At 49.2% G+C, this 22,774-nt stretch overlaps 1 protein-coding gene and 1 long non-coding RNA gene across 2 annotated transcripts in view; one reads left to right on the top strand and one right to left on the bottom strand.

Annotated features, from left to right (window-relative positions):
- Window positions 1-477: 477 nt before the first annotated feature.
- Window positions 478-22,774, bottom strand: part of IL2RA (interleukin 2 receptor subunit alpha) — a 43,463-nt gene continuing 21,166 nt past the window's right edge. Inside the window, 7 exon segments of the mRNA NM_001009415.1 lie at window positions 478-2,078; window positions 5,418-5,484; window positions 6,646-6,717; window positions 7,046-7,126; window positions 8,455-8,676; window positions 10,834-10,947; window positions 14,937-15,119. Coding sequence (NP_001009415.1) covers window positions 2,054-2,078; window positions 5,418-5,484; window positions 6,646-6,717; window positions 7,046-7,126; window positions 8,455-8,676; window positions 10,834-10,947; window positions 14,937-15,119 — 764 coding nt within the window. The 3' untranslated portion in view covers window positions 478-2,053.
- Window positions 5,076-12,430, top strand: LOC121816295 (uncharacterized). Its single transcript, XR_006055815.2, has 3 exons — window positions 5,076-5,502; window positions 6,116-7,161; window positions 8,256-12,430. It is a non-coding gene; the product is annotated as an uncharacterized LOC121816295 (long non-coding RNA).

The following is a 22,774-nucleotide window of genomic DNA, read 5'->3' on the forward strand; positions in this document are numbered from 1 at the left end:
TGGGGTGCCCTTGAGTAATAAACTCATTTTATGTTAACACCAGAGCGATGACATCATCATATATCATGTAGCTTCTGGAAAACCCCACCACGCGCTTGTAAGGGAGTGAGAGAGGAAAAGGCAAATCACGTCTTACTCACAGTTGACCCTTGGACAACCTGGGAGTTGGGAGCAATGACCCACTCTGTGCATTAAAAAAACCCCACAAGTTATAGTTGGGTCCTCATACCCATGGTTTCTACATATCCCTGGTTCTGCATCTACAGATTCAACCAACCTCGGATTGAATAGCATTGCAGGATTTACTGTTGACGAAAATCCACATGTAAGTGGACCCACGTGGTTCAAACCCATGTTCTTCAAGGGTCACCTGTATTATGAAAATATTTTGATCTCACAGACTCCCCACCCCCCCACCTCGCACAGTGAATAATGATAATCCAGTTTTACTCAAGTCAGATAAATAAGGTTAAAAACTTTTTTTTTTTTCCTGGTCTGAAATTCCAGATCCTAACCTTACTTTCCCAGAAAACATACATGTCAGGGAATGCTGACGATGGAGTCTGATTGTACTTGGTTGGTCACAGAAAGGACAGAAAACCACTTTTTAACCTGGATATAGACCTGCTGATACCTGTGCATTTTTTGGTAACACTTTCCTGCCTGCCCTCTCAGAAATGAAAACTGGCTGCTGATTTAAATTTTTCATTAATCTCCTTCATCATGTGATTTTGTTCAGCCAGGACATCTGTCAACTGATTGAGAATTGATATCTTGGGCAAGAGTCTGAACTTGCACTGAAATCTCAGCCCCCAAGGCTGGCTTTTCCATTGGGGGTTGAGGGTTGGCAGGTATGGAGAGGTTTAAACCCGGTGATTCTCAAAATGTGGTCCCCGGACCAGCATTGTCAGCATCCCCTGTAAACTATTAGACATGGATTCTCGGTTCCCACCCCAGACCTGCTGACTCAGAAACCTTGGAGATGGGCCCAGGCTTCCAGGTCTCACCAAGTTCTCCAGGCAATTTTAATTTCCTCACAGTGTGAGGGTCACTGATGTGACCTCATCCGTAATTACATGCGCTCCCCGCCCCCATCCTTCTTTCTTTCTTTCCTCCCATAAACACTGAATGTACTGCCTCCTTATCAGTGTTTTTATGGCACCTCTTTGCAAATGTACACATTTACACACTGTGTGTCTGTCTGTAAACATCAAATTTGTGGCAGCCGTACACAGAGCATAATTTATAGCAATCCCAGAGAAAAAGCTGTTAGAACAGCCAGTCACAAACAGCTGAAGCTAAATGTTAAGGATAACCCACTACCTGGGACCCAGCTTCTCCCCCTTCTCCTGGCATTAACTCCGGTGAAATCCTTTCAAACTCTGAAGCTCAACAGTTCCATGGGTTTGCTTGCTGTCTTCTGCGGTCACCCAAAGACTGCTCCCCCAGGGAATCTGTTCTTTAGAAACTCAACCTGGAAGGTTCAGTAGAGGGCGCTAACTTGGAGGACTGGGCTAGGGTCAAAAGGATTCCTTTGGGGGCATATGAACAGGAGAGTGGGCTGGTCAACCAGAGGCTTGGAAAAGACTTATGTGGATCCGGGGACAAAGTCCACTCACCCGGGCAGAGATCATGTGTGTCTATTTACATCAGTGCTAGGGCTTTCCTTGGGATTTCTAACCTGGGAAGTTGGGATGCTCTTAGCATGAAACTACTCTTCTTTACACTACATGGTGTGGAGAGAGCTCCAGGCTACTTGTGATCTAGTGATCACATATACATGAAAACAGGAGAAAGAGTTCTGGTTGCCTCTCCCCGTTCCTCCAGCGACCTTGGACTTGCTGCCTAGACGGGTCAGCCTCAAGGGTTGATACTACAGAGCTGGCTTCACGATGGGGCTGCAGTTGCCCAGTGTTCTGTTACGTGACTTCAGAGCTTTCCAGAGCCCACCGGATCAGGAGATGCCTCTTGGATGAGTGTTTAGCTTCTTTGATTCTGATTGTGGTCCGTGACACCTGTGGGCTGTTCTTGACTTCTTCTGGCCCTTGGTTTTCTAGATTGTCCTTCTGTTCTTCTTCCTGTGGTGATACAAGGCATAGTCATGGGGGGAATGCTGCACCAAAACCGATATGATCTCACTAAACGGATGTGGGTTGAGTATCCCACAAAAGCCCCACTGACCCGATAGCTTTAAGTCCCACCTCAGGATACCCTGACCATCCCACTGATCATCCCTCTAGAGGTCAAGACCGGCAGCCCCGTGGGACTGAAGCCCCAGCTGACTGACTGAGCCCCGGCAGCTCATGGGGACGTGACCCAGTCGTTGCACAGCCTGCGGGGCTGAAGGTGAGCCCGAGGTCCGGCCGGTTACAGGTGGGGGAGCTGGTGGGTCTTGGGGAGGGGCCGAGAGATAGGCTGTGCTCAGGGGCTGCTCCTCACAGGGTGCACATCCTCACTTTGCATCTTGTCCTGTAGGTGGTGACAGTCCCTGGGGAGTGGGTACCTGCATCATCTCGAGTCAACCCTCCTCCTTCCCACTCACTTCCAGTCAGCCACCAGACTCTGCTGACCTGACTCCTTTATGTGTCTCTCCATTCTTTTCCTCTGGTTTAGCTGATGCCCCCGACCTGGTCCATGCTCTCCCTCGCCCCCTGGGTGGATTTATTCCAGCGTAACATATCAAACTGCCACCACTGTTACCACCCTCAATCCAGCCTTTCTGGTGGCCGGACCATTCAAAGGCCGATGCTACCATTTATGCCATACGCCAGCTTCTGTGGCTGCTGCTGCCCTCAGGATGGGGCTGAGTTCCCCAGTCTGGCCTGATCTTCCAGGATGTGGCCTCTGGCCATCACACATCAGGGCCCTGCGACCACTGCCCCGTGCATTGTACCCTGCAGTGCGGAGAACGGCCAGACCCTCGCAGACAGCCTCCTGCCCTTTAGGACGCTTCCCTTCCCCTCCTGTCCCTCTGCCTTGCAGCTGCTCCTGCTGCTCTTCACCTGTCTGCCGCCACCGGCTCCGAAAGCCTGTTGGGCGCCCCCATGTAGGATGGCGTGTGTCATTTGTCTCTTTATTCTCCGTAACACCTCAGTCTTAGGCTTTCACAAACTGCATTTCAAGTCTCTCTCTTTTATTTTCCCTTCTCCTTGACTGGTCTATAAGCTCCTGAGAGCAGGGGCCCTTCTTAATCATCCTGAGGCCCCTACCAAGTGCCTGGTACACAGGAGATAGTCTCTGAGTCCTTTTAAAATCAAGAGATATTTGGCAATGAACACTGTGGAAGTTTAAGGTGTAGTGTGTTGATCTGATACAGTTATGTGTTGTGATGTAATAACCACCTTGCTGTTAAGCTAACACTTCCATCACATCGCATGGTTGTCATTTCTTTTTTGGTGGTGAGAATATTCAAGAGCTAGTCTCTTAGCAACTCTAAAGTATATAGATACACTGCTGTTGCTTGTAGTCACCTAAGCTGCTGCGTCAGATTCCCCAGAACTTGGCCATCTCCTAACTGCAAGTGTGTGCCCTTTGACCCACGTCTACACAGGAGCTGTTCTATAAAACTTTTGGGGAGTAGAAGACAATAGCTGCAGAAAAGGAAAAATCATAGCACAGCTAGCTGTGCCAAGGGGATTTCCTGAATTGAAAACTGCTAGTTTCTAGCCAGCACTATGCTGTAAGAACTTTCTACGAAGATGGGATTTCTACGAAGATGGGAATGTTTCGTATCTGTGTTGTCCAACAAGGTGGCCACATGTGGCTATCAAACACCTGAAATGTGGCTACTGCCACATGTAGACCGAACTTTTAATCATATTTAATTTATTTAAGTTTAAGCTGAAGTATCTGCATGTGGCTAGTGACAACCCTGTCAGACAGCTCTCAGCAGCATCTGGTTACCTCCTACCTGGCTAAGAGCTCCCATGGAGTGAGGCTGCAAGAACTGGCATGCAGGCAAATGCTTAACAACCAGCTCTCGGAAACAGTCTGCTCACCTCCATGGTGTAAAAACCCCACAACACCCAGTGTCAATATGTCCTTGACACAGAGCTGCGGAGAGAGGGACAGTGTAAAGTCATCATCTAGGCAGTGTTTCCTCAACACAGGCACACAGATGCAAACAGCCCTGAGACTAAAGCAGTCACATGCAATAAAATAATTAGAAAGTGATTACTTTTGAATATTGTCTTTGTACTGCTTAACTTATTTAATTGTAAGCTTAATACTTTAGTTTTCAATAATGACTAAACTTAAAAGCAGATTGCAAAACTCCAGAACACCTAACTTTTGGCTTTCAGGAGCCTTTGTAAGCCAGCTCCATCTCATCATTAGCTCCTAGTTCAGTTCAGTAGCTCAGTTGTGTCCGATTCTTTGCAACCCCAAGGACTGCACCACACCAGGCTTCCCTGTCCATCACCAACTCTCAGAGCCTACTCAAACTCGTGTCTATTGCCTCGGTGATGCCATCCAACCATCTCATCCTCTGTCGTCCCCTTCTCCTCCCACCTTCAATCTTTCCCAGCATCAGGGCCTTTTCAAATGAGTCAGTTCTTTGCATCAGGTGGCCAAGGTATTTGAGTTTCAGCTTCAGCATGCAGTCCTTACAATGAATATTCAGGACTGATTTCCTTTGGATTGACTGGTTGGATCTTCTTGTGGTCCAAGGGACTCTCAAGAGTCTAACACCACAGTTCAAAAGCATCAGTTCTTCCGTGCTCACCTTTCTTTATAGTCCACCTCTCACATCCATACATGACTACTGGAAAAACTACAGCCTTGACTAGACAGACCTTTGTTGGCAAAGTAATGTCTCTGCTTTTTAATGTGCTGTCTAGTTTGGTCATAGCTTTCCTTCCAAGGAACAAGCGTCTTTTACTTTCATGGTTGCAGTCACCATCTGCAGTGATTTTGGAGCTCCCCCAAATAAAGTCTGTTACTGTTTGCATTGTTTCCCCATCTATTTGCCATGAAATGATGGGACCGACTGCCGCGATCTTACTTTTCTGAATGTTAGCAATTGCTTAAAAAAAAAAAAAAAGTAGTATTTCATTTGGCCACAAGAGGGCGCTCTCAGACGACACTGGATTTTAGGAAGGCTTTTGGTGGCTTAGTCGGTAAAGAATCTGACTGAAACGCAGGAGGCCGGGGTCTGATCCCTGGGTCAGAAAGATCCCCTGAAGTAGGGAATGGCAACCCACTCCAGTATTCTTGCCTGGAGAATCCCATGGACAGAGGCGCCTGGCGTGCTACAGTCCATGGGGTGACAAAGAGCGGAACGCGACTGAGTGACTAACGCTTGGAACAGCTCTCTGGGGCAGGCTGCGGTGTCTGCTCCCGCCTCCCGAAGACTGCAGTTCTGGGCATCTGGGGGACTCACACAGCGTCAGGCAGTTCTTTGTTTCACAACTACTCACCATCTCCGCTGCCACGTGAGGCAGCTCAGGAGGAGGATGCTGGAGAGCAGGAGGATGCAGCCGGCCACTGTGGACACAGAAGCAGGTCAGGGAGGCGGCCCCGGGGGCTGAGAGCCCCTTCCCGCGTGTCGGTCCCCCAGCCCTCCACACCCCCTTCCCGCGTGTCGGTCCCCCCAGCCCTCCACACCGGCTCAGTGCTTCCGGGGAGGTGAGCGCGGTGGTCTCCGCCGCCCCTTTTCAGTACGCAGCTCCCTCCTGCCCAGGCTCCCTGGAGGCTGCAAGACCAGGACCTGGGGTATGGACCAGAAGGGCCCAGCCTTTCCCAGGGGAGCTCCCCTCCTTCTCGGGGAGCAGCTGACAGGCACCCTCTTCAGAGAGGGTCAGAGGCCCAGCCTCAGTGAAAAAGACCTTGAGTGAGGCCCGCAGGGGGTGAAAGAAATGTTGAAATATCAAGATGAGTATAACCGTAAGTGATAAACACGTGGCATCTCCTGAAAGTATCTGTTTCCCACACACTCTTTCCTTTGCCCTGGAGCTGGCGGTTATCCAGCCAGCCAGCCGTCTATCGTGCCTCAAAGCCTGCTTTTCTCCTTCCATCCGCCCCATAAGATATAATTGACCCGTAACAGGCTGTAATTTTAAGGTGTGCACTTTCATTGCAAAATATATTGTAATTACTATTTCTTTTCTGTGCCAAGAACATTGAAGATTTGCTGTTAGCAACTTTCAAGTCCGCAACACAGCATCGTTGGTGGTAATCCCCACACCCTGACCGTCCCCAGGCCGACTCCTCTGCTGATGAAGTCCGTGCCCTTTGTCACCGTCTTCTTTTTGCCTCACCCCAGGCCCTGGTAACCAGCATTCTACTCTAAGAGCTCCGTTTGGTGTTTGGGCTTTTTTGTTTGTTTGTTTCCCTCAAAGCCTGTTTCTGGCTCCCACCAGAAGGCAGCTGGAGTGGTCTTGGCGTGTTTTTTTTCTCTCCTGCCCTGGGCACGCCACCTCCCTCCACTCACATCCAGGTGCTGGGTGTTTGTCCTCTGGGAGCTGGTTGAGGCTGGGCCTCACTGCTGACTCACCACAGCCGTGCCTGTGACTCTGAGTCAAGTTATGCTACGGATTCGTCTTTGAGTTTTATACACTTCGTATAAAGAGTTCATTTAGACTAACTCACCGAGCAGCTCACCACCCATCAAGCAAATGTGTAGGCTTCCATTGGGTCACTACCCACCTGCGATCTGGTACTCGGTGGTAAATATGAACGTATCCAGCGTTGCAACCACGTCTGTGGGCTTCTGGAAATCTGCAAGGGAGGGGGAGGAGCTTGTGGATGCTGGCTGTGGGGCTGCCTGGGGCTGCCTGGGGCTGCGAGAGTCCAGGCTTCTGGAGGTGGGGGCCTCGGAGGCCGCTGGAGCCCTGGCCCAACTTCTGAACATCTTCTGCCTCGAGCTGCTGCCCTCCAACTTGCTTAACCTGTGACACCAGCAACACTGCCCGTGTCTGAGGCCTGGGAGGTCGTGTGCGCATGTGGACAGTCTCTAGCACCGGGGGCAGCTCCCAGGCCAGCTCTTCCCTCTCCTGCCCCACAGTTTAACAGCCAAGCTTTTATCCTCCAAGAATGCCAGCCATACCTGTGGTCCCTGCCATCCTGGTTGTTAAGAAAGTTCCACTCCCAGGGGGAGCTTCTGTGCTCTCCGGAGGCTCTGCTTCATCTGGAGGAGAGAAGAAGGATGTTTGTGGGGCAGAGGTGAGGAGTGGGGGTCTGGGGTCTCCCACCCAACCCCTCCGCCTCCTCAGCTGACCCCAGACATGGTAGCTGAGGTGTGTCTCAGCTCTGTGGTCCCCATCAGAGTCACGGTGAATTGGTCAGTGAGCCCAGCAGAGCGGGAGGGAGGGACCTGTGACCCTGACTCTGGCTCTTCTTGGAGCTCTGAACAGCTTTCTCCCCAAACTTCCTACTCAGCTCTGGTTGCCGTCTGCAGCTTGGAATTGGGTCACCCTAATACAAATTCCATCAACCATTAAGCAAAGTGTGTGCGTGCTAAGTCACTTCAGTCGTGTCGGACTCTTTGCGACCCTATGGACTGTAGCCCATCAGGCTCCTCTGTCCATGTGATTCTCCAAGGAAGAATCCTGGAGTGGGTTGCCATTTCCTTCTCCAGGGATCTTCCCAATGCAGGGATTGAACCTCTTATGTCTCCTGCATTGGCAGGTGGGTTCTTTACCGCTAGGGCCGCCTGGGAAGCCAATTAAAGTAGAAATGCACAAAAGGAGAGCTTTTCTCTGTGACAGATTCCCCACTGCTCGTGGACACGCCCGGTGGGCAGCGTGACTCACGGGGGGCGGGCTATGGGAAAGAAACACAGCACCGCCCCCAGAAGATCCAAGAGGGAGGTGTGGGGCCTGGGCAATGGGGGCGAGCAAAGAAACCACCGACAGTTAGGGCCCAATGGGGGGCCTTTTGACTGTAATATGGTAATACGATTTCAGTAGCAGAAGAATCAACGTGGGTGGCTTGTCCGTGTGCGTGAGCGAGCATACAAGCGCGTGCATGTGTGTCTGTGCTTGGAAAGTCCCTGCCTGCACGTCTGCACTTTGGCAAAGCTCAGGTGGGACTCACATAAGAAGGGGGGTGGCTTTCTCCTGGTACAGAAGGAGAATGGACTTAGGCTATGCATCAGCAAGTTGGAGGCGTATGCAGGGCAGGCGGACTTCCCCTTTGGAATGAGGAGGTCTTGGTAGCTTAGAGGCAGAGGGGGAATTTCAGGATCAGCTAGAAACGGGAGCAGCGCCATGTAGGGGTGGGGGGACCCCCGGCAGACACCTGTCTTCCTCTTTCAGATCCTGCTCTGTATCCCCATCAGGAAATGGGGAACCCCAGGGCGTGGAGACCTTCCAGTTCATCTCATCTGTCTTCTAGAGTGAGAACAAACCAAGGCCCCAGGAGAGGAGGGAGCTCGCCCAGGACCACGGGAGCCCAGCTGGGCCTGCCTCAGGGAAGCCGCCAGGCGGCGGGCCCTGGGCTGGGGCACCTCTGTACCTGGAGCCTGACTGTTCGCCCCTTCACTTATGCACTTGAGCCTGGGCCTGGTCCACCTCATCTCCCCGTGGATCATCGTGCAGGTGCTTTCAGCAGGACCGGTGTGTAGGGCCCTGAATCCCTGGGCACACTGGTAGTGAACCGTCTGCCCCAGCGTGAAATGATAGACTCTCTTCAAAGGTTCACGTTCATGTTCCCATGGCGGTGGTTCCTCGCAGTGACCTGGACAAGGGGAAGGGAATTCCAGAGGCAAGTTGAGGAGATGCTGTGAGGCCAGACTGTCTCTTCCTAGAGACCAGACCAGGCCAGGCTGTCTCTTCCTAGAGACCAGACCACAGTCCTTCTTTTCTTTGGCCCCCTCCTCCACCCCTCTCCCGCTTTCTTCCAATAAGTGTTGGTAACATCTATTTGTTAGGGCCTTCGCTAGGCACTTTGTGAAAGACATGAAGACCCAGTCCCCCTCCCCTGCAGTGAGCAGACAGTGGATCAGGGAGGGGAGCCTCTGCAGGGAGAACGTGGGGAGCATGACACTCGAGACACAGGTGCTCGCTCTGGGGACGCAGAGAAATGAACTTCTGCCGACCGGGAGAGATTTGCTAAGTGGACAGGCGTGCGAACAGTGGTTTCAGCTAAGGGTTAAGGGCAGGCTCCAGCCAGTCTGGGCTGAGGAGATGTGGAGACCACCTAGATCTCGACGCTAAGTGAGGAAGAGCATCCTCAAGTGGTTGTCTCAGAGCCATGGAGAAGTACCTGGGACAAATCCAAAGCTGGGAGGAGGGAAGCACCAAGACGATCCTAGAGAAATTGGTCCCTGACCAAGCCATGCCTGAAGCTTGCCCTTTTAAGGCCTCTGAAAATTCCCATGTCCAGTAACTTTCCCCTCATCCAACTAAAACCAAAGCCTGGCTGACCTTTAACCCCACAGATCATGTCCTGTCCTGATTTAATCCCTTGCCCCCCAGATCTGGACACATGGAACCACAGATCCTTCTAAGCCCAGAACTGTGAAGCTGTGTGTATGCTCTGACCTTCCACAACCCCAAGGATCCAACATAACCCCTCCCACTGCCCTCATGACCCTTTGCAGCAGGAGGCCTAGCGGTCCCATCCTGAGGGGTCTGCTCAGTACAGCATCTTGCAGTCCATCCTTGAACGTGTATTCAAGTCTCAGAATCAAACTGCCTTTCCAGTCAGTAAAATTCATAACTGTCCAGACCTGTTGGAGTTAGTTTTGCTTCTTTCGAGTGAAAACCTCCAAATTAAGACAGTCTGCATCCCTTAGCCAGAGGCAGCTGGTTATCTCTTGAGTAAGAAGAGTAAACACTGACCTCTTGAGAAAACTTTCAGGAATTGTGGAATATGGGAGGCGAGAAGGAGAGGAAAGCAACTAATGTGTTCTGAATCCTCACTCCAGAACAAAGTCACAGTGACAAGGAGAGGAGACAGCGTATTGCAGCAGGTTCCCCAGATTAGTCGTTGTCTTTTTATTTTTTGTTAATTAATAAAAGCTGAAAATAAATTCAAAGTAGCTTAAATAATTGTACTGAGACACCTGGTCTAGTTCAGGAGACCCGAGGCTTTGTTTCAGTCCCTTTGGTGAGTTGGGCCATGTCTTTACTGGTCTCCGCATCTCAATTCCATCAGTAAATTGAAGGAATATTTCCTGCCCCCTGACTCACTGGCTTCTGAGGTTGGAATGAGATTATATGCCAAGTCGTAAAAGTTCTTTGTAAGGTTGTACAATCAGCGTAGGGCACGGGGTATTGAAAGGTCAGCTGCGCCCCCCCCAAAGCTCAGGTTTCCCTAACGGGCTCCTTTCTTCCTGATGTCAAGGCTGACTTCCACCACATTAATTTTGGGAAGTCGGGGCAGCAGCTGGGTGACACAGCACTGGCTTGTCCACAGCCCGTTAGCTCAAGGTCTGTCCGCAGCTTCCAGAAGCCAGTGTGGCCCCACCTGCCTCAGAACCCTGTCCTGTTGGAAATAGAGATGTCTGGAAGTCAATTACTTGGCTCACAGTTCAGTGTCTCTTCCTTAAGGGAAACACAGAGCATCTTTTGAGGCCAAGGAGTACTGGCGACTCAGATTGCTATTCTCTGGCCACTGTGCTTGGGGCAGTTGGCCCCCAAATGCTATTTGAATGGAAGTGAGTTGAGTTGAACTGAATTGAGCCCTCTTGGGCCAGTTCCCAAGCCTGGTGGACGCTCAGAGCCCAGGCTGGCTGCTGTAGGAGGGGCTCGAGATGCTGAGCCGATAGCCTGCCACCACCGCACCGCGGCGCCAGTCCCCAGGGCGTCCTCGGGAGAGAGGACCACAGGCCGGACTCTCCTCCTCAGGGGCGCACTGAGTGTGTCTGTGAGAGAGCAGGTCCGCGCCTACCTGGAAGGTCAGCTTGCTCCGGAGGCTGCGTTTGGCTCTGTGCATCTGTGGGTTTTCTCTCCCTCTGTTCTTCGGATCCAGGAGTAACTGGTTTTACTGGGTTCTTAGCAGGGGCTAGAGAGTATGGAGGGAATGAAGAATATAACTTCACAGGTGTTTAAAAGAGAAAACCCTCAGAAAGAACATCTTTCTAGGGCCTGTGACGTGCCAGGCAGTGCTTGGGGATGCTGAGGTTATAAAAATGAGCCCCACACACCCTGTCCTCAGGGGGCTCTCAGTGGGCCTGTTCACGGGCAGCAGAGCACCAGCCCGCCAGGCAGGCTTCCTGTACGTGATGATAGCAGCCTACAGTGTGTTTCCAAAGGACCCAAGCTTTTCTGGCTGAATGGTTTGTGCCTGTGTGTCTCCCCAAAAGGGACCCCGTTCTGGCCATCAGCCTGTCAACGCTGTGCATGGAGGCGAGTGTGGCAGGCAGAGGAGTAACCTCAGCCACTCCTGCCTCCCGAAGGCAGGTCGTTTAAGAGTCAGAGGGCATCCTGAAGAGTGGCAACGTGTGCAGTCTCAGAAAAGACAGAATGGTCTCTGCTTCCAAGGCAAACCACTCAATATCACGGTAATCCAAGTCTACGCCCTAACCACTAATGCTGAAGAAGCTGAAACTGAACGGTTCTATGATGACCTACAAGACCTTCGAGAACTAACACCAAAAAAAGATGTCCTTTTCATCATAGGGGACTGGAATGCAAAAGTAGGAAGTCAAGAGATACCTGGAGTAACAGTTTGGCAAGTTTGGCCTTGGAGGACAAAATGGAGAACACACTGGTCATAGTAAACACCCTCTTCCCACAACACAAGAGACGACTCTACACGTGGGCATCACCAGATGGTCAACACCAAAATCAGATTGATTTTATTCTTTGCAGGTGATGATGGAGAAGCTCTATTCTGTCAGCAAAAAACAAGACCAGGAGCTGATTGTGGCTCAGATCATGAACTCCTTATTGCAAAACTGAGACTTAAATTGAAGAAACTAGGAAAACCACTAGACCACTTAAGTATGACATAAATCAAATCCCACTTCCCTGGTGGCTCAGATGGTAAAGCGTCTGCCTACTATGTGGGAAACCCAGGTTCAATCCCTGGGTCAGGAAGATCCTCTGGAGAAGGAAATAGCAACCCACTCCAGTACTCTTGCCTGGAAAATCCCATGGACGCAGGACTGTGGTAGGCTACAGTCCATGGGGTCGCAAAGAGTCGGACAGGACTGAGAGACTTCACTTTCACTTTCCATGATTATACAGTGGAAGTGAGAAATAGATTCAAGGGATTAAATCTCATAGGCAGAGTGCCAACTGTGGACGGAGGTTTGTGACACTGTACAGGAGGCAGTTGTCAAAACCATCCCGAAGAAGAAGAAATGCAAAAAGGCAAAATTGTTGTCTGAGGAGGCTTTACAAATAGCTGAGAAGAGAAGTGAAAGGAAGGGAGAAAAGGAAAGATATACCCATTTGAATGCATAGTTCAAAGAATAGCAGGGAGAGATAAGAAAGCCTGCCTAAGTGATTAATGCAAAAAAAAAAAAAAAAAAAGAGGAAAACCATAGAATGGACATGTTTAGAGATCTCTTCAAGAAAATTAGAGAAACCAAGGGAACACTTCATGCAAAGATGAGCACAATAAAGGACAGAAACAGTATGGACCTAACAGAAGCAAAAGATATTAAGAAGAGGTGGCAAGAATACACAGAAGAACTATACAGAAAAGATCTTCATAACCCAGACAACCATGATGATGTGATCACTCAACTAGAACAGATATCCTCGAATGTGAAGTCAAGTGGGCCTTAGGAAGCATCACTATGAACAAAGCTAGTGGAGGTGATGAAATTCCAGCTGAGCTATTTCAAATCCTAAAGATGCTGTTGCTAAAGTGCTGCACTCAATATGCTAGCAAATTTGGAAAACTCAGCAGTGGCCACAGGGCTGGAAAAGGTCAGCTTTCATTCCAATCCCAAAGAAAGGCAGTGCCAAAGAATGTTTAAACTACCACACAATTGCATTCATTTCACACATTAGCAAAGTAATGCTCAAAATTCTCCTAGCTAGGCTTCAACAGTGCATGAATGAAGAAATTCCAGATGCTCAAGCTGGATTTAAAAAAGGCAGAGGAACCAGAGATCAAATTGCCAACATCCTATGATATTTGGATCATAGAAAAAGCAAGAGAATTCCAGACAAACATCTACTTCTGCTTTATTGACTACACTAAAACCTTTGACTGTGTGGATCACAGCAAAGTGGACAATTCTTAAAGAGATGGGAATACCAGACCACCTGACCTGCCTCCTGAGAAATCTGTATGCAGGTCAAGAAGCAACAGTTAGAATTGGACATGGAACAATGGACTGGTTCCAAACTGGGAAAGGAATATGTCAAGACTGTATATTGTCACCCTGCTTATTTAACTTATATGCAGAGTACATCATGTGAAACGCTGGGCTGGATGAAGCACAAGCTGGAATCAGGATTGCCGGGAGAAATATCAATAACCTCAGATATGCAGATGACACCACCCTTATGGCAGAAAGTGAAGAACCGAAGAGCCTAGTGATGAAAATGAAAGAGGAGAGTGAAAAAAATGGCTTAAGGCTCAATATTCAGAAAACTAAGATCATGGTATCCAGTCCCATCACTTCATGGCAAATAGATGGGGAAACAATGGAAACAATGGCAGAATTTATTTTGGGGGGCTCCCAAATCACTGCAGATGGTGATTGCAGCCATGAAATTAAAAGACGCTTGCTCCTTGGAAGAAAAGCTATGACCAACCCAGAGAGCATATTCAAAAGCAGTGACATTACTTTACTAACAAAGGTCTTTCTAATCAAAGCCATGGTTTTTCCAGTAGTCATGTATGGATGTGAGAGTTGGACTGTGAAGAAAGCTGAGCGCCGAAAAATTGATGCTTTTAACTGTGGTGTTGGAGAAGACTCTTGAGAGTCCCTTGGACTGCAAGCAGATCCAACCAGTCAACCTTCAAGGAAATCAGTCCTAGGTGTTCATTGGAAAGACTGCTGCTAAAGCTGAAACTTCAATACTTTGGCCACCTGATGTAAAGAGCTGGCTCGTTAAAAAAACACCCTGATGCTGGGAAAGATTGAAGGCAGGACGAGAAGGGGACGACAGAGGATGAAGTGGTTGGCTGGCACCACTAACTTGATGGACATGAATTTGAGTAGGCTCCGGGAGCTGGGAAAGGACAGGGAAGCCTGGCGGCTGCAGACTGTGGAGCTGCAAAGAGTTGGACAGGACTGAGCGACTGAACTGAACTGAACTGAAGAATGGCAGGTGCTGTGGAGAACAGCTCAGCTGCATGCGCTACGTTCACATCACTATGAACATTTATTTTCAGTTGTTTATGATTATTAGTGTAATGTCTGCCCCCCTCCACGCCCTCTTAAAGTGTGGTTTCCTTGAGGGCTTGGTGTGGCAGACTCTAGGTCCACCCAAATCTCTACAAGTGACCCAATATCATCCCTTTTTACGGCTGAGTAATATTCCCTTGTATATATGTAGCACATCTCTATCCATTCCTCTGCGAACGGACGTTTAGTTTGCTTCCATGTCCTGGCTATTGTAAATAGTGCTGCTGTAAACACTGAGGCGCGTGTGTCTTTCTGAGTCGTGGAAAAGCGGTGCAGATGAAGCTATCTGCAGGGCAGGAATAGAGACGCAGATGCAGAGAACGGACGTGTGCACACAGCAGGGGAAGGGGAGGGTGGGACAAACTGAGGGAGTAGCAGTTACACATATACACGGCTGTGTGTGAAACAGCTAGTGGGGAGCTGCTGTACAGCACACGGAGCTCAGCTCAGTGCCCTGTGGTGACCTGGAGGGGTAGGATGAGGGGTGGAGGGAGGCTCAGGAGGGAGGGGACATATGTATACTTGTAGCTGATTCACTTCCTTATCCAGCAGAAACTAACAACATTGTAAAGGAATTCTACCCCCTCCCCCAACCAGCCCCCAAGGCAAGTTGCAGCCCTGCCTCCTTCTTTGCTACAGTTTTTCTCCTTCCCTCGGGGTTACCAGTGGAAACTCTTACAGGTGCTGTTGCAGAAGCATCTGTTGTTCCAGGCAGAGTGGCTGGAGTCCCCCACGCAGCGCATGACGGCCGACACCCTGCGGAAGCCTGCCTTGCAGTCGCAGTTTATCATGGTGCCCACCTCGTACCTGAGGACCTTGAACATGGCGTTTCTGAGACTCGGAGGGTCATCATGACAAGCCTCTGCCAAGACAAAAAGGCACCTTAGTAATCCAGGAGCTTCCAAACACGGGCACAGTCAACCATCAAAACGATCGAATCCCACTTTTCTTCCCTTGATTTAAGGGGTTGGCGTGTACCCCACTTTTTCCTGGAAAGAAACTCAGGCTGTTGAAGGTTCTGTAGAAATCTTTAGATCAGAGATGGTTCAAAATTTAACTTCAGCAAGTTCTTCTCCAAGCTACAGTGTCTTTCAAACTAAATGAATAGAAACAGCTGGGGTTTTATTCTGACGACTCCCGCCAAGCAAGCATAGTTTACAAGGAACATGAGGAAGGGCCTCCCTGGTGGCTCAGCTGGTAAAGAATCCGCCTGCAATGAGAGAGACCTAGGTTCGATCCTGGGGTTGGGAAGATCCCCTGGAGAAGGGAAAGGCTACCCACACTCCAGTAGTCTGGCCTGGAGACTTCCAGGATATAGTCCATGGGATCACAAATAGTTGGACGCAACTGAGTGACTTTCACTTCACTAACATGAGGAAAGTCGGGCAGCGGGGAAAGCCCCATGGATTTAACTGAGGGATGAAATGTATCTGTTGAGAAATCGTTTCTTGGAGGAGAAATACTTTTAAGTGTTCACTCAGTGTGTGGTGAGTAGGAAATGTGTTTCTCACCCATCTGCCCACCTCTGAGTTTACCAGATTTCTCCTCACACCACAAAGCCTGACCCTCCCTTGGCCCAAAAAACCGTCACTGGTTTCCCACTAAAGACACCTGAAGGAGCGGGCGAACACCCAGCTATCATGGGGAGGGAGACGTGCTGGTCTCATCAGAACAGGGATTCCACTGTGTGTCTCTCTAGACACGTGGCCCTGCTTCAAGAGATGAGATTTTTCAGGAAAAAGTAATAGGCTGTGTGGAGGAGGTGGACAGGACGGCACAGGAAATGGGAGACAGTGAGGCGGTCAGGGCTGCCTGCAGCTGGCCTCGCCACCCAGGAGAAGGGCATCGGCTCTGGGCAGGTGGCTGCACGCACGGCTGCAGAGGCCCGTCTGCCAGTTGTGAGTCAGTCACTCAGCGTGGGCTGGAGCTTCTCTGAGCCCTCACGCTCTGCCCATCCACTCACCGACCTGGAGACCACCCCCTATCCCCATCCAGGATGCAGGACCCTCCTGACACCCCCAAGAGGATGAGGAGAATGTGAACGGCTTGCCCCACCTCTAACCCAGAAGGGACTGAACAACAACAATCTGAATGGCCGAGTGGGCCAGCAGTTGCAGAGGAACCTGAGACGTAACGTGCCTACTGAGTCACTTCAGTCATCTCTGAAAAGCCATCTCTGACTCTTTGCAACCCCATGGACCGTAGCCCACCAGGCTCCTCTGTCCATGGGATTCTCCAGGCAAGAATACTGGGGTAGGCTGCCATGCCCTCCTCCAGGGGATCTTCCCAACCCAGGGATCGCACCCGCGTCTCCTATCATCTCCTGCTTTGGCAGGCAGGTTCTTTACCATTAGCGCCCCCTGGGAAGCCTGTCACATAATTAAATTCTGGTAATTGTAGTAATCATAATAAGGCAAGAAAAGGTGGAAAGGGAAGAAGCTGGGTCTCTAAATTGTAGCTCCACCAGCTTACTGGCCACAGTTTTATTGTAGTTACTTATCTAAGACGCAGCTTCCTTTTCTGTAACATTTGTACAATAATTATTATTTAACTGATTTGTTTTAAATATTATGTGAAATAACATATCAAGGTAACTTGCAAAGCACCCAGCACATAATAGTCATAGAATAGGTGCTAGTTCAGCTCCTTTTTTCTCTGTCCAGAAAAAGCAGTCTTAGATGTCCCTCAGTAAATGAGTGGACAAATAAACCGTGGTAAATTCAGACAATGGAATGTTATTCAGGGCTAAAAAGAAATGAGCTATCAAGCCAGAAGAAGACATAGAGGAAATTAATGAATATTACTAAGTGAAAGAAGAAAATCTTAAAGACCACACATTGTATGATTCTAACTATAAGGCATTCTAGAAAAGGAAAAACTATGAAGGCAGTTAAAAAAAAAAATATGGTTGCCAAGGGTTACAGAGAAGGCAGTGGCAACCCACTCCAGTACTCTTGCCGGGAAAATCCTGTGGACGGAGAAGCCTAATAGGCTGCAGTCCATGGGACTGCTAAGAGTCAGACACGACTGAGCGACTTCACTTTAACTTTTCACTTTCCTGTATTGGAGAAGGAAATGGCAACCCACTCCAGTGTTCTTGCCTGGAGAATCCCAGGGATGGGGGAGCCTGGTGGGCTGCCGTCTATGGGGTCGCACAGAGTCGGACACGACTGAAGCGACTTAGCAGCAGCAGGGAGGCTGGAGAGATGAATATGTAGAGCACAGAGGATTTTTAGGGAGTGATTTTTAGGGAAATTACTCTGTATGATACCATAATGATGGATACAATAAATAAGTGGGCAAAGACTGTTCAAGTCGCTTCTCCAAAGAAGATATCTGATTATCAGTAATCACTTGAAAAGGTGCTCAAGACCACATTAGACATCATGGAAAAGCAAATCAGAAGCCACTGTAAAGAGTCCGTTAGAATGGGTAAAATAGATACAAGACTGATAATACCAAATGTTGGCAGGGAGCAACTGCAACTTGCTGACATTACTGGTGGAAGTGAAAATAACACTGTTCCTTTGGAAAATTCAAAGTTTTTAAACATGAAGTTAGATATATAGCTGCCCTACGATCTAACCATCCGACTCCTGGGTATTTATCCAGGAGGAGTGAAATCTTGTGTCTATGGAAACACTTGTAGTAGCTTTAAGAAATCTCAAAAATGTTATGTTGAACAAAAGAAGATAAAACACACACACGCACGTTGATTCCACTTATATAAAGTTTAAGAAAAGACAAACTAGTGTACAGAAAGGAATTAAACCAGGGTTGTGGTGGGCGGGTGACTGCAAGGAGTCGGTGGGGTGATGGAAATGATGGGTCCTTGGGTGTACATCTTCGTCCTGATGACAAATTGAAATTATAATGGACTCATCCCAGTTCAGGCAGACAAAAGTGGAGTCAGCAGCCATGGAAGACCTGCTCTCAGACACCTCCCTGCACCAAGAGCTTGAATTTTCTCTGAATTGCACCGAACTTAGGGACACCACCAACCGTTTTCAAAGCAGTATCTGCCGGCAGCTGCAAACTGATGGCCTCAAGGTCCCCCCTTGAAACTGTGCACGCAGCGTTTTCAGATGTCAGCCGATTGGTACTCAACAAGCACCCTTATGCTTGCCAGCTCCAACTATAATTCTTGGTAAACAAGTCATGTCACTAACTGCAACCTTGTGGGTTTTCCCTTTATAAACTTCCCTTGTTTTATTGTTGGGGGTGGAGTGGGGAGACAATTCATGGGCTGCTTTTCTTAATTTTTACTGGCGTCTAGTTGCACTACAATACTGTGTTAGTCTCTATTGTACAACATGATGAATCAGGCGTAGATATACATAGATCCCCTATTTTTTGGACTTCCTTCCCATTTAGGTCACCGCAGAGGATGGAGTAGAGCTCCCTGTACAGTAGGTTCTCATTAGTTATCTATTTTATATAGAGTATCAATAGTGTCATTTCCAGTCTCCCAGTTCTCACCACCCTTGCCCTTTCCCCCTCGGTCAAGGGCTTCTCTGGGGTATTCCTACCAAACCCCAAATAAACACCTTTTTATTTCAATCAGGTCTCCATTTCTGACATTTTTGGTTAGTGGCCAAATCTCATCAAAATCGTACACTTCAGATCTGTGTATTTCACTGCAAGTAATTTTACTTCCAAAAAATCAGTAAGAAGTATACCTCAACTCTCATGATTATCCACTACTGCAAAGAATCAAGGATTGACCTCAGATGCATTCAGAATCCGACAACTCAATCACAAACCAAGAAAGTTTCCAAACACAGAAATTGGAAAAGAACCAGGCAAATTGCCCTTGGGACAACTTGGTGTCCTTAAAAACTATTTACATGGTGATATGCTTTTTTTAATTAGGCCATGGAAATTTCCGGGATCATCATAAATTAGCCTGAGCATCGAGGAGGTCATGTGGGGACAAGGGAGAGTTCCAGAACTTCTTACTCCCACAGACTTGCTTTTTATCAAAGCATCTTTCCTGAAATCTGGAAGCAATGGAACTTCCCTGATCTATACCTAAGAACTAGTAAAGAACTTGACTATAACCCTTTGCCCGGAAACCATGCAAAGACTGGATCCAGATGTCATCTAAAGAAGGTGGAGTGGGAGGGTGTTCAGCAAAGGCAGACAGAGGGTGGGGTGTTCTTTTTAATAGGATTAAATCTGGGATTTTTAAAAAGTCCTTCTCAGACTGGTCATAAAAGAAACAGCAGTACAACATCTTTAAAAAAAAAAAAAAGAATGGAAAATTCCTCTTCTCTCCTGAAATCTTGCAGAGGAGTGAGTGAGTGAAAGTTGCTTAGTCATCTCCGACTCTTTGTGAACCCATGGACAGTAACCCGCCAGGCTCCTCTGTCCATGGAATTCTCCAGGCAAGTGTACTGGAGTGCGTAGCCATTTTCTTCTCCAGGAGATCTTCCTGACCCAGGGATCAAACCCAGGTCTCCTGCATTGCAGGCGGATTCTTTATCATCTGAGCCACCAGGGAAGCAGAGGAGTATCGAAGGACAATTCTGTTTATGTGACTCAGCAAAATGTCTTTACATCCCCATTCCTCATATTATCCTTACAAATTTTCTTCTCACACAGCATGGCAGCTGCCCTCATTCCCTAGTTTTACTCTTAAATTTTCTGAGTTCAGCAAAGGGGCTTTTTCCGTCTTTACTCTTGCACCCACATTTCCAAATATATTTCCTGTTTCCACCGGAGGCTCTGCCTTTCTAACAGAAGTCTTTCTCTGCTTTCTACTCTGCCCATTTCCCCAACTCAGGAGACAAACACAGAAAAAGTTTTTGCAAGTGGGAAGGGAACTGCTTTTCTCTCTGTCGTTTTAAAGCATCAATACATTTCCACATTGGATGTTATTTTCTCTTCAGAGAGGATTGAAAGTGTGTGCTGCTTCTGGAGTGGAGGAGAGCTGTGTACATCCCTAGTCTGGCGCTGGGACTTGGGGCGAATGCTCAGAGCTTGGACCAGGGGTCCAGGCGGGGTCCTACCAGGGGCTCAGAGGAACACTGATGTGATCTGGCCACCTCCTACCTTTAGTGTGTGCAGAGGCAGAAAGAGAGCCAGTGATTATCACTAATCCTGCAAACCCCAAGAGCTTCCACTCTCACTTGGAGAGTAAAAATTGAGCTCTTCTGATGTTGAAGGTGTTTCCTGTCTCATTTCAGATTTTAGCTAAGACAGGTAATTGGAAAGACGCAGGAGGGACCCCACACACGTGTTCCTCTGCCCTGCAACCACCCCACCTCCATCCACACCGGCCCAGGTGCAGCTCCTCTTGGGATATTTGTAGGTTTGTTGCCTCCGGGAATTCCCTGTTCAACTAAAGTGCTGGAATCCGTGCACTTTCGATGTCTCCAGCTGACACTGGCGACAGTCACTGAGAGCTGCCTTGCTCTGGGCTGTGTCACCACGCAGGTCTGGGAGGAAGGTGGACGAGGGCGGGGGCCCCTGGGACACTCACTGCTTTTCATCTCCGTTGTTTTGTTTTCCCTCCAGTGGATCGCTGGAGCCTCACCTCCTCCATCTCACCACGCCCATGCAGGGGGAGAGAGAGCTGAGGCATCCACTGGATGTCCAGGGATTCAGACCAGCTATTCTGTCTCCCAGGCGTCTGCGCTCTCCTTTCTTGCCTCTTCTTCTTGTTCTTTTCATCTTTTAGAGATTTATGGATTTGTTTTTGGCCGTGCTGGGTCTTCATTGCTTTGCGTGGACTTTTCTCTAGATGTGGCAAGTTGGGGTGCCCAGGCTGCTCATTGTGGCGTTGCCTAATGCAGAGCGCGGGCTCTAGGCACACAGGCTTCGGTAGCTGTGGCTCACCAGCTCTAGAGCAGGCGCTCCGTAGTTGTGGCGAACAGGCTTGGTTGCCCTGGAGCAGGTGGGATCTTTCTGGACCAGGGGTTGAACCAGTGTCCCTTGCGTTGGCAGGCAGATTCTCTTCCACTGGGCCACCAGGGAGGTCCTGCTCTCTCCTTCTGGACGTTAGACCAGACCATCAACCATCTGCTGCTGTTTCCAGAGGACAGCTCCTGCTGCTTGGGTTTCCAATAAAAGGTGAGAAACTTGGTGATGCAGGGCAGTCACTTCCCTTCCTCTAAGTGACCGGCCACCCGGTAGGAGTGACAAGAGATGCAGACCCGGGCTTCCTAATTGGAGGTGGGGTCCTGACACCCTTTCTCTCGCTCTGCATGGGCTTTCAATGCCACTCCCCCCAACATAAAGCCACCCTTTGTGTTTTGCCGTTTTGTTTTAGAAGAGAATAGAACTAAGATCTGGGCTTCCCCAGTGGCTTGGTAGTAAAGTGCCAATGCAGGAGACCCGGGTTCAATCCCTGGGTCAGGAAGATCCCCTGGAGAAGGAAATGACAGCCCACTCCAGTATTCTTGCCTGGGGAATCCCATGGACAGAGGAGCCTAGGGGGCTGTAGTCCTGGGGGTCACCAAGAGTCGGACACGATTTAGCGACTAAACAATGGCAACCGCAAAGAACTAAGATGAGTTTTGGGCTGAGGTGTTTTCGTGTCCCTCGAGTTACCCAGAAATACCAGCACCTGGAGGGAAGTCGGTCCTTTGAGCTGGAAGTCTGATTCTCTAGAGCCAGAAGGACTCTGCTTCACTTGTGCACAGCAGAGCCTCTCACACTTTGACATGCAGACATGTGGCCTGCGGGAGGCTTGTTGAAATGATAGGGGGAGTGTGAATGCTGGGACGATTTCTCACAAGTGCCTCGAAGCTGCTGGGGGCTGCAGCCGAGTTCGGCATCTAGCAGTGGATGCCCCCTCCCCAGGGGTCCACCTCCCCCAGGGGCCGACCAGCGGGGTCCTTAGGCACCGCTAAACCTGCTTCTGGAACACTTGTTCCCAGGAAGAGCATCTGAGAGGGTGCACTGAGAACTCCTTTGGCTGGAGGAAAGGTGGATGGGTGAAAGCAGTTGTGGACTAGGTGATTTATTATTATTATTCTTTTCTGATGTTGCTGAAAACAAAAGAGCACTCATACGGCCCCTGTGGCCTGCGCGAGTGACGTGAAAGACAGGGAAAGGGAAGGGGCTTCCAAAGGATGTGGGCAAGGTCTGAGATAAGATTCTTCACTTTGTGAGTGAATCAAGGTCAAGTTGTGTTTGCCCGAACAGCCAGGCCAGCTCTGAGTGCCTGGCTTCATCTTTGTCCCCATCTGCCTGGCCATCCACATGCTCGAGACTGGGGGTAGACATCAGAAGAGCTCACCAAGCGCAGGGACTTCTAGGTGATGGTTCACTGAGCTTTACACGAGGAAGGTAGGAGCCATTAAAGTTTGGCGCACTGGATAAAGAAATGCTGTGGTTCTTGACCTCAAAACACTCTCTGTGTCAAATCTAAGAAGAACCCCGAGATTTGCTGTTGTTGTTCAATCGCTAAGTCGTCTCCAACTTTGTGACTCCGTGGACTGCAGCACGCCAGGCTTCCCTGTCCTTCACTGTCTCTCAGAGTTTGCTCAAACTCCTGTCCATCGAGTCAGT

The sequence above is a fragment of the Ovis aries genome, chromosome 13 (assembly GCF_016772045.2).
Source record: "Ovis aries strain OAR_USU_Benz2616 breed Rambouillet chromosome 13, ARS-UI_Ramb_v3.0, whole genome shotgun sequence".
Classification (NCBI taxonomy): Eukaryota; Metazoa; Chordata; class Mammalia; order Artiodactyla; family Bovidae; genus Ovis; species Ovis aries.